Source organism: Peromyscus eremicus, chromosome 7 (genome assembly GCF_949786415.1).
Source record: "Peromyscus eremicus chromosome 7, PerEre_H2_v1, whole genome shotgun sequence".
NCBI lineage: Eukaryota > Metazoa > Chordata > Mammalia > Rodentia > Cricetidae > Peromyscus > Peromyscus eremicus.
Window position 1 is genome coordinate 50,339,728 of NC_081422.1, and position 11,583 is coordinate 50,351,310.

The following is an 11,583-nucleotide window of genomic DNA, read 5'->3' on the forward strand; positions in this document are numbered from 1 at the left end:
ACAATATAACCCAGAATCTCTGTGTGATTTTTATCTTTATGTAGCTTATTTTTTATTGTCTTTTTAAAGATTTCATTTTTTAAAACTATTTACTTCTTTATATAATTGTCTTTATCCTTTTCCTCTCTCTTCCAAGCCTATGTATACTTTTACATACATTGTAAACTGTTTAGAGTTTTATTCCATATGAATCTGTCTTGTTGTGAATCTATAATCCTTCTTTGACCAGGAGAGATTTTAAACTGTTAAGCTGTCCTGCGATTTTAGCTGTTGACTCCATTCCTCTCAGTTTCCCAACATGGCAGAGGTACGTTTACCTCCAGCTCTGGGATCCATGCTCACCATCAAGTCTGGGAAGCAGTGGGTCTATGCCTCCATCCAGCAGTGTGTAGCCCAGAAACATTATATTTATTTATTTATTTATTTTTGTCTGTACTAGCAAAAGCTAAATCCACCATGCAATGCACTGCACAGCTTGGAGACACATCTGTGCACCAGAGCAGGAATCCGACCATGCTTTAGGTGAAGCCCACACGCTGCAAACCCACCATACTGTGGCTCATGGCTTGTCTGAGAGACACAATTAGGAAGCTGTTTTTAGCTCTGTTTTAGAATCTTTTTTTAAGTTTTCTCAAGTTTTAGGTTGAAAGTCAAGCCCCACGTTGGGCACCAAATATAGTCCAAAGTTTTCTCTGGTCCTGCCTGGCCCCAAGGTCCCTCAGACACTTATAAAATAATCATTCAGAGGTTTAATATTAATTATCAATTATATAGCCTATGGCAGGCCTTTTGCTAGCTATCTCTTAATAGTTTAACTCAACACATAATTATTAATCTATATATTGCCATGTGTTCCATGACTTTACCTGCATCCCATTACATGTTGCTCCTTGGGCAGCGGGCTCAAGTCTCTCCCTCCTTTCCTTTCTTCTTCCCATATATCTGCTTGGATTTCCCACCTGCCTCTAAGCTGCCTTGCCATAGGCCAATGCAGCTTTATTTATCAACCAATCAGAACAATACATATTGACAGCATACAGAAAGACATCCCACAGCACTGCAGGATTCCCTGAGCTCCACCTAATTTTTGGCTGTGGTCTCTGAATCTGTTCCTATCAGTAGCTGGATGAAGCCTCTCTGATGACAATTATGATAGTCTCTGGTGTAAGAGTATAACAGAATATCATTAGGAATCATTTACTTGACTTTTTTTTTGCCAGTTGTGTTTGGTTCTATCCTAGGTCTCTAGGCCATCCAGCTTCTGGTTCCTGTCCCTCCAGTCAGTGTCAGGCATGGGCTCCCTCTCCTGGAGTGGGTCTCAAGTTGGACTAGTCATTGGTTAGCGATGCCCACAAGTTCTGAGCCACCATTACCCCAACACAGCAGGCAGGACAAATTGTAGGCCAAAGGTTTTGTGACTGGGTTGGTGTCCCAGTCTTTCCACTGGAAGCCTTGCCTGGTTATAGAAGCAGGCCAGTTCAGAGTCTGTATCCCCCATTATTAGGAGTCTTCACTAGGGTAATCCTTGTAGATTATCGGGAGTTCCTATTGCACTAGGTTTCTACCTTGCACCCAAAATGCCCCCCAATTCCAATTCGTCTCTCCCAGTACTCTCCTCCACAACCTCATCCTTCCTGTTCCCATCCCCACCTGCCCCAAGGCCACCTGTGAAATCTATTCTGTTTCCCCTTCCCAAGGGAGATCCATGCATCTGCCCTTGAGCCTTCCTTGTTACTTAGCTTCTCTAGGTCTGTGGATTGTAGCATAATTATTCTTTACATCACAGCTAATATCCACTTATAAATGAGTACATACCATGTTGTCTTTCTGGTCTGGATTCCCTCATTCAGAATTATTTTTTTCTAAGTTCCATCCATTTGCCTGAAGATTTCATGATGTCATTACTTTTAACAACTGAGTAATACTCCATTGTGTAAATGTACCACATTTTCTTTATACATTCTTCGGTTGAGGGACATCTAGGTTGTTTCCATTTTATGGCTATGATGAATAAAGTTGCTATGAACATAATTGAACAAGGGTCCTGTAGCTAGAGTTTTCCTGCCTGGCCCACAGTCAGGACAAATCTCTATCACCTGCCAGTCCCACAGCCACTCAGACCCGACCAAGTAAACACAGAGACTTATATTGGTTACAAACTGTATGGCCGTGGCAGGCTTCTTGCTAACTTTTCTTACAGCTTAAATTAATCCATTTCTATAAATCTATACCTTGCCACGTGGCTCGTGGCTTACTGGCATCTTCACATGCTGTTTGTCATCATGGCGGCTGGCAGTGTCTCTCTGACTCAGCCTCCCACTTCCCAGCTTTATTCTCCTCCTTGTCCCGCTTACACTTCCTGCCTAGCCAATGGCCAATCAGTGTTTTATTTATTGACTAATTAGCAACACATTTGCCATACAGAACATCCCACAGCAGGGTCCTTGTAGTAGGATGGAGCATCCTTTGGGTATATGCTCCAGTGGTGTAGTTGAGTCTTGAGCTAGATCAGTTCCCAATTTTCTGAGAAGCCGCCATATTGATTTCCAAAGTGGCTGTACAAGTTTACATTCCCGCCAGCCATGGAGGACTGTTCCCCTTGCTCCACATCCTCTCCAGCCTGAGCTGTCACTTGTATTTTTGATATTAGCCATTCTGACAGGTGTAAGATGGAATCTCAGAGTCATTTTAATTTGCATTTCCCTGATGGCTAAGGATGTTGACCAATTCATTAAACGTCTTTCAACCATTTGAGATTCTTCTGATTAGAATTTGAAGATGGATTTCAGAGTAAATAGCTCTGAAAGAGCTCATTGGAAATGGATCCATCCCTGGAAAATAAAGGCTATTGTAGGTAATTTATTTATATGGAATAAAATGCATTCCCTTTTGCCCTTGTTTCTCAAAACCTGCAATTCTCATGTCTCATCAGAATTTAAACAAGACTAATAAAACACCCTTTGTCCTTCACAGGCATTTTTCAGGTCCCCATTGCAGACAAGTCTTTTAAGATGTAATGGAACACAAGTGTATGTACTATTGAAAAGGTTTTGTCAAAACTACTTTGCTGCATTATTAGTCTAGTCATTGTTTGGTAATAAAATTAGGTCCGCCACTCTGACCCTCCACCTGTCCCAATCTAAGGGGAAATTAACCTTTCTCTGCCTTGCCTCTCCTCCTGTCCTTTGCCCTTCCAATCCCATTCCCCTTTCCTTTCTTCCCATTTATACATTTTATTTTTTATTTAATTGCTTTCCTGGGGGTGGATGCTAGGGGGAGATGGTTCTGGTTGGGTTTTTTTGTCCTTTTGAGGTAGGGTCTTACTATGTAGCACAGTCAGTTATTGACTGCAACTCTCCTGCCTCCATCTTCTTCTTCCAGTGATAACAGCACTCCACCAAGGCCCTTCAGCTTTTGTCTTTTCAAGGCACCCTGCTCCTATGGGCACCAGAGACCCAAGTGTGACCCACCCACTCTCCGATCCATGTCTCCTGCACCGCTCCTTACTTCCCAGCGGGCATGAGCTCTGCCAAGTCCATAGCAACCTACTCAATGCATCCACCTCCTCTTGGATCAAGCAGCACCCTTGGCTCTCAGCCCTTGGGCCACTTTGGGCAGAGAAATCTGGGGGGCAGAAGGGCAGGGGCTCTGGGACACAGGAAAGCACAGACTTCAGTCTCTCTGAGCATATCAGGATCATAGTGCAACCCATCTGGCCAGGCTCTTGGCATGGCCAGGCAGATTCAAGTGCTCAAGTTCCTGCCTATCCCAGCCCTAGCTGTGGCTTGGCCCACAGCAACTTGTATTAAGGATAAAAGGTGGGTGGAAAGGGTTGTCCCCAGTCCACCTAGCTAGAGTCAATGAAGAGAGAACACAGGGTCATGGGAGGGGGTGTGGAACTTTCCACAAGATGCCTAGAACTTGCCAGAGTTCCCAGGGCCCAGTGAGAACTGAGCTTCTGTACAGGGAAGACATGTCAGGGTGTGAAAGAGTGCCCCACACAGAATGTCACCGTGTCCTCGAACAGGTGCTTTCTACAGCCTGTGGAAGCAGTGCTTGAGGTCTTGAACTCCTCGGTTTGCAGGCCCCAGGACCAGCCTCCAGGCTAGCCCAACCTAGAAAGAGGAAAACTTTGGCCTCTGAAAGCAGAATATGGCCAGCCAGGGAAGGCTACACCAACTGAGCAACATACCTGACCACTTGAAGGGAGTGGGTACTAGGGCTCAGAGGGTGTACCTCACTACCCACAGGGACCCTAGAGCAAGCTGGGTAAATACTTGAGGAGTATTTGTCTTCCCACCTGGACTACCTGCAACCACCTGACAGAGAAGAGACAAGACAGACAGGGACTATGCTGGGCAGTACCTCAGCCTCTTTCTGCCATCTGGTGGTAACAAGGCAGAAAGACATGAACATATGACAAATGGGGACAGGAAGGCAGCCATTGCTACCATCATGTATGAGTTAGGTTTGGCCACCAAGTGGCCCTACCCCACATCAGTCTGAGGGAGTCACCCATTATGCCCTAAAGCTCTTGATCCTGCCTCTGCCACCTCCCCCTGGACAAGGTTTCAACCGCCCCCTCCAAGCTGGACCTATGTCACCAAGCTGAAGAGGTGGATGGACTGTTTAAGGCCCACAGTCACAAGGGACACCATCACACTGCAGAGCCCCAGTCTCCATTATGCAACCAGCCTGACCCACTTAGGTGAGCAGAGGGAGGACTTTGGGATTTGGGGTGAGTAGGCAAAGGCAGAGGAATCCTGAGAATGGAACAGCTGAGACCCTCTTTCCAACCTTTGGTCTACAGAGGACCCCAAAGAACATGCTAGAGGAAGATAAGGGCTGAAGCCTGTGCCAGCCAGGAAGCCTGTCTCCCAGGAAGCGATTTCACACAGTTCTAACAACTTATGGGATCATCTTGCAGGAGAGACTGGAGCAGAGACAAGGACGGGTCAGTGGTGGGTGGGGCCACACCTTGACCCAGACTGCTTAGTCATGTATACCTCTTATCCTCATTTTAAACCAAACTTTATATTAGTACCCTAAAGATGGGCTTGGAGGAATCACTGGATCCCTTCATTTGCTCCTCTCTCAATGTGGCCACACTGAATAATTCTCTTTTCTCTGCTTTTCATTATTACCCACATCTTTAATTAGTATATTGGACACCAATGGCCAAGCCTACCTTGTTGGGGCTTCCAAGGTCAAGTCTATTACCCTAAAAACTCTGGTAACATTAGGAGCCCTTTAAAAGTCTGGAACACGACACTGGAAAAACTGACAGCAAGATGCTTAAAGGAGACAGACCCAAAATGAAGGCAGAGAAGCCAGGCTTTCATCCCCGCTTTAGTTACCTTGTGGGCCCAGTGAGCCAATGTAAGAGCAGTTCCTCAATGCCTGCTGCATAGTCATGGCCAAGAAAGTTCCACTTGTTTCAGACAGGGTCTCATGGGGTCCAGGATGACCTTCAACTCTCAGACATTCTGCCCACCGTCACTCGTCCAGCACCCAAGAGCCGGGATTATAGGTGTGCACACCAAATTGCTTTTCTAAGCCAGGTTAAATATTCTCATCTGAACAAACAGCATAGCAGTGCTTGGAGAACCCACTCTCGTAAGCCTCAGGGACAAGGCAGGGTGATAACACAGGCACTAGTGCTATCTTGCCTGTCTGGCCTGCCTAGTCTGGCACTGATGGGGCTAGGGGACCATGCTCCTCACCTTGTCAGTTTCTTTCTATCCATTGCTTGACATCAGACCCCTAGGCTCCCTAGAAGTGCTGCATGGGAGCTGTCAAGAGCCCAGGACCCAGGAGCTCAGGTCATTCCCTCCTTCCAGTGTGGGCACCCCTCCCATGCCCAAGTAATTATGGCCCCAAGCATCCTAAACAAAGGGCTCCAATGGGAGAATCTTTATCCAGGGACCCAGAAAATCCATCAAAGGTTCTGCCACCCCCTGTAGGATGTAGGAGGTAAGAACCTACTGGTCAAATGATAAATTTGTAGTTCTTGAGGACTTCCCGGGGTTTCAGGCCATGAGGACTGACTCCTCCCTTATGAGTTGGCTTGGGACCCCACCTCCTGTTACCCTAATAACACCAGAAAGGTAAACAGCAGCTTTGCTACTCACTAGGATTTAAATTACCATGTAGGGGTTGGAGGGTTGGCTCAAGGATTATGGTTAAAAGCACCTCTTGCTTTTCCAGAGGCCCAAGTTCGGTTCTCAGCAACCACATCAGGTGGCTGTAATTCCTCTTCCAGGGGGTCTGAAGCCGTGTTCTGTCCTCTGAGGGCTACTGCATGCACGTGGGGGCACATACACGCACACAGGCAAATACACACCCACATACATAAGATAAATAATACATACCTTTAATTAAAATTAATGTCTGGTGTTAGAAAACCTGCAGGGAATTTTTCCTGGGTACAGAAAATGCTATGGCCCTCTGTGCTAAGCACCCAAGAGTACTCTTAAAGTGAAGTCAAATACAGCCATACTCGAAGGAGATGTTGGGGAGGATACTGGTAACTAACTCTGTGGCTAGCTCTGTCCTCTGATCTTCAGGCAAATTTTATTTCTTAGATTACATAATATACCACCACAGTTCTGTCTCCTTATTTGGGTACTAGTTATATGATGACATGGGGGAGTACAGTTTATGAAGTTTTGCCTTCACACTTATGTGCAATTTCCAGTATGTGCATCATATTTCAGTAGGGTCTCATTTATTTTCATTAATATATTTTTTGGTTTTGTGTATGGATTTTTATTTGGGGGTTTTGTTTTATTGTTTTTGTTTTTGGTGTGCGTGTCTGTGTGCACATGCGTGCATGCGTGAGCCTACACCAGTGTGCACGTGGGTGTCAGAGGTCGACATCTTTTGCCAGATGTCTTCGAGTTCCACTTCCCGCTCCTACCTGAATCTTACTGCACTAGGAGCTCACAGATTAGTTAGGCTAAGGAGCTTGTGAGCTCTGGGGATTCACCTATCTCTATCCACACACCCCACTCAGTTCAGCGTTTTACATGGGTCCTGGGTACCTGAACTTGGTTGGGTCCTCAGGCTTGCCCTGCAGACGTTTTACCGACTGAGACATTCTCTCATAACTGGATTTAGGTTTCCTTCCCTTTTCATTAAAAAATTTGTTTATTTACTTATTGTATATGTGTGATGGATGTGAGGGTATACTTGTGCCACGGTATGTATGTGGAGGTCGAGGACAATTTCTGTGACTTGGTTCTCTCCTTCCACCTTCATATGCGGGTTCCGGGATCGAACTCGGGTGCTTCTGTAAGCCATCTGGGCAGTTTTAAGTTTTGGGGGACAAGGTCTCACTCTGTAGTCCAGGCTGGCTTGAACAACTCCGATCCTCTTGGCTCACAGTCTCTCAAGTGTTGGTATTACAGGTGCGTGCCCTCACGCTCTAGGAATTCAGTAAGATTTTTAAAAACATTTTGCCATGCACTCCATAGCTGTTTATAACGGTATTGCTCACAGAGGAAATCATGGAACCCACCTGAATACTCCCAGCACGTGGGTTCCCGCCTCCAACTTAAATTAATGAAATTATTTCCACCCCTTTCTTCCTGCCTTGATAGGCAGGTTGTTTCTGGAAGGGGATCTGAAGGTACAGGAGGGCTTACTCTTCAGTGGTCAATTTGTTTTCACTGTAACGTTCCGCCCTCCCAGACGCTGCCGGTTGGTGTCACGTGATCGCCGAGTCAGCTGACCTGTGTCTGGCCGGAAGACTCCTTGGATTCGGTCTCTTGGCACCATGGTGAGGGATTAGTGGAGATGCGAAGCTGGGTATCGGGCGAGAAGGGGAGTTGGTGGTTCTAGGGGCATAGGGAGAGAATCTTCACCGGCGCCTGCTGGGTGCGGCAGGACGGCCGAGTTCGCAGACGCAGCCCCGCATCACAGCATGGGCGCGCGCCCGCGTTCATCCCTGGCCAGGCCCCACCTCCCGGGACCCCGATTCTCACACGCTCCCCACCGCCCCAAGAGGCCCTCCCGCGGGAGCCCACTTTCCCTGCTGTCAGGTGACCAAGACGAGAACGTGCTTGGGACGGGTCCACACGGTTAGGAAGCCTCTGCGCTTTCCTGAGTCAGGAAGTGGTTCTTGATTGGATTGAGCTTTCTTACTCACTCATACGTGCATTCATTCAGTAGATTCGTGTTGAGTGTCCAGCCAGCACAGGCATTGGGACTTCAGCTGCAAAAGGGGAGGGCAAGTCAGAAGCAGGAATTGGCAGGCATAGTTCTTTCTCGAGCCGCAGAGACTTTTCCTGAACCTTGGGCCCGCTCTGCTCAGTGAAGGGTAGTTTCTGTAATCCTATTGAGAAGCAGGGGCAATGGAAAGGTGCCCTCGGACAGGGAACAATTGTGCAACCTCTGAAAGAGCGAGGCCCCCGGGAGAGTGCATATCTTGTCTCGCTAGAGCTTGGTTAAGATCAGGCAAGACCAGTAAAGATCAAATCTTTCTGGGACTTGGATCGCCTTATCAAAATAGTAAGCATTCCCTCTGGCCGCCCAAAGCGCTTTGTTTGAAGAGGAGATTGTGGGAAGTAGGATCTGGTGCTGTGACTCAATGGTAAACATGCCCGAGTCTTTGAGCCCCAGCACTGCCAACAACAAGCCCCCAAAAACCTAGGATCGGGAAGGGCACGTCTGATAACTTGATGTTTAAGTGGATCCCTGAATGAGATGGGAGGGTTGAGGGCGTGGTGCATGAGAATAGAGGATCTAGCAAGGATGAAGGCGGGGTGAGGTTGGGAAAGGGCAGCATCATGCAAACTGTTGTGGCTGGAGCATGCTGGGCACTCAACGTAGAACTGCCACAAACTGATGTTTGTTGAGCAGATACAGTAAAAGTCAGAACAAGGTCAGGTGGCAGTGTGGGCAGGGATGGAGTACTCAAGACAGTCTAGAGGTAGGGGAGAACCGGTGACCAGAGAGTGCTCATCCTGGACATGGATCCTGACCACACCTCAGCCCTTCCTGAGGCCTGATTTCCCACCTTACTCTCTTGCAGAGGTTCCGGTTCTGTGGCGATCTGGACTGTCCTGACTGGGTCCTGGCAGAGATCAGCACACTGGCCAAGATTGTTGAGTGCACTGGTTCACTTAGGGTTGGGAGGAGGAAGGCTTGGGGTCCCGAATGGAGGGAGAAGATTGGGACTGGGAGCTGGGGGTGGGGGTGGAGGAGTCTCCCTGACTATGGGGCCTCCATACTATGTGGCCTTGGTCACAGTCACATGGCTGGCCCTCCTTCAGCCAGTCCCCTAGAAATGAGGGTAAGGTGGGTCAGTCTGGCTGAAACAGGGAAATCCTTTCCAGTCCTCTGTGAAGCTGCGGCTGCTGTGTAGCCAGGTGCTAAAGGAGCTTCTGGGGCAGGGGATTGATGTGAGTACAGTACCCAACACTCCACTGTCGGATAACCTTATGAGCCCCAGAGAAGTCTGTTCTGCAGCCTCCCAGCCCCCTTGGACATCCTCTTCCTTCCCTCCAGCCCCAGCACATTCCTTACCACAGGATCTGGGCCAGGGGCAAGGGGCTGGTGACAGGGCTCTGGCACCCCCTGAGGACCTCCTTTCCCCATAGTATGAGAAGATCCTGAAGCTTACTGCTGATGCCAAGTTTGGTGAGTACCCCAGACCAGGAATCACGGCCTTCCTTGACCCTCCTGCGTCACGGGAGGACAGGAAGGGAAGAACCATATTGGCAGCCCTGTCCCCAACCTCTGCCACCTCCTGCTGGTCCAGTAGCAGTGCCCAGGGTTCAAGAAACTTGGGGCCCAAAGCTGAAGATAATAGGGCAGGGAAGTGGTTGGGGCCACAGTGACATCCCCTGCCTCCTCGCCTGTGGGTCTCTAGAGTCTGGAGATGTGAAGGCCACAGTTGCGGTGCTGAGTTTCATCCTCTCGAGTGCAGCCAAGCATAGTGTGGACAGTGATTCCTTGTCCAGCGAGCTACAGCAGCTGGGGCTGCCCAGAGGTACGCAGGGTGGATGGGCAGCTGGGAAACCTGTGGGTAGGGGTTCCTGGAGGGTACACTGAGGCCTTGTTGACCCTGAGATGTACCCAGTCCTCTGTGGGCCCTGGATCCTGAGACCCACCCCTTAAGCCCAAGGCTAGTCTCCACCCGCCACCTAAGCGGAGCTCCATCTACCTGCAGAGCATGCCACCAGCCTGTGCCGCTGTTATGAAGAGAAGCAGAGCCCCCTACAGGAGCACCTTCGGGCCTGCAGCCTGCGTGGTGAGTATGAAAACAGCCCAGGTGGGGACGTGGTGGGGGAGGGGGGCTGTACTCTAGGATGCCATTGCTCTAGGAGAAGCTTTGACCACAATTACATTCAGAGCAGTTGATGAGATTAGAACTGGCCAAAGATCTCATGGCTATGGCCTGAGTTTCTTTTCTGAGGCCCATGGTAGATATTCGAGTACCTGTCCTACAACAGGCCTGGGTTGAAGGGCCTTGAAGGGTTTGTGGGATGAGCCCCATTGTGGAGTGAGGACTTCCTGGCTTGCCTGGTTGATAGCTGCCTAATTTCTCGCCCGCAGTGAACAGGCTGGCCAATGTGGCCTGGCGGGTGGACTACACCCTGAGCTCCAGCCTGCTCCGGTCTGTGGAGGAGCCCCTGGTGCACCTGCAGCTAGAGGTTGTGCCTGCCCCGGGTGCCCTGGCCCAACCTGTTTCCATGTCCCTCTCAGCAGACAAGTTCCAGGTTCTCCTGGCAGGTGAGGCTGGACAGAGGGTGGGGGCCCTCCTGGGTCTGGCTGACTTGGAACTGGCTATAAAGGCCAGGCTGGCCTTAGAACTGGCTTCTGCTCCTTACCACTCCCCATGCACCCCCTTGTCCCCTGCAGAACTGAAGCAGGCCCAGACCCTGATGACGGCTTTGGGCTGAGAAGGGTGTCCCAGCCTCTGTGGAGCTGCCCTGCCTGGACTGAGCTGCTCCCCTCCACACTTCTCTTCCAAGGGTGGCCCTGTTCTCTTGGGTCTCTGGCTGCCTGACTTTCTATGTAGGGCTCCTGGGGATCTTCCCCAGAAGTCCCTTCTGTCCTTTGAAAGAAAGTGCTTGTCAACCATTTTTACAGGAAGAAAGAATAAACTTGTGTACAGCAATGTGTGTGGGTTTTGCTTGCTTCTGTGGTTGCTATTGACAGAAGTCCTGAGGCCAAGTTGGACTCCAACTTGGTATCTAATTGAGGTTGATCTTAAACTTTTAATCCTCCTGCCTCTACTTCTTGAGATTACAATCATGCACCACCATGCCTGGTTTATGTGGTGCTGGGAACAGACCCAAGGCTTCATGCATGTCAGGCAAGCTCTTTACCAGCTGAGCTAAATCCCAGCCCAAGTAAGAGACCAGGTGACGTTCTAACCTCCCTGCCCATCACTTATTTTCTCAACACTGGGACTGAGGACCAGAATGAACAGCGTGTCTGTAGATTGGCAAGTTGGGGTGCTAGCTCCATCTTGTGATGTTCTTGGCTCTTCCCTTCCTGTGCAGTCCTTGTCTTCAGGATCGCAGCAAGTGAGCGACACTGATCCTGGTGTCCGGGGCAGAGAGGAGAAAGAGC

General features: G+C 49.2%; 1 protein-coding gene across 1 annotated transcript; it reads left to right on the plus strand.

Moving 5' to 3' along the window:
* Window positions 1-7,674: 7,674 nt before the first annotated feature.
* On the plus strand, window positions 7,675-11,125 carry Commd4 (COMM domain containing 4). The gene is made up of 8 exons (XM_059267925.1): window positions 7,675-7,780; window positions 9,035-9,106; window positions 9,339-9,404; window positions 9,603-9,642; window positions 9,875-9,994; window positions 10,175-10,255; window positions 10,561-10,737; window positions 10,867-11,125. Exons 1-8 carry the CDS (start codon window positions 7,778-7,780, stop codon window positions 10,905-10,907), a joined length of 600 nt encoding a protein of 199 aa, XP_059123908.1. The 5' UTR covers window positions 7,675-7,777; the 3' UTR covers window positions 10,908-11,125.
* The last annotated feature ends 458 nt before the right edge of the window (window positions 11,126-11,583 follow it).

Coding starts and splice junctions, on each gene's coding strand:
- Commd4 (XM_059267925.1), top strand. Junction 9,107..9,338: donor TCAGCACACTGGCCAAGATT/GTTGAGTGCACT, acceptor AATCCTTTCCAG/TCCTCTGTGAAGCTGCGGCT. Junction 9,405..9,602: donor TTCTGGGGCAGGGGATTGAT/GTGAGTACAGTA, acceptor CTTTCCCCATAG/TATGAGAAGATCCTGAAGCT.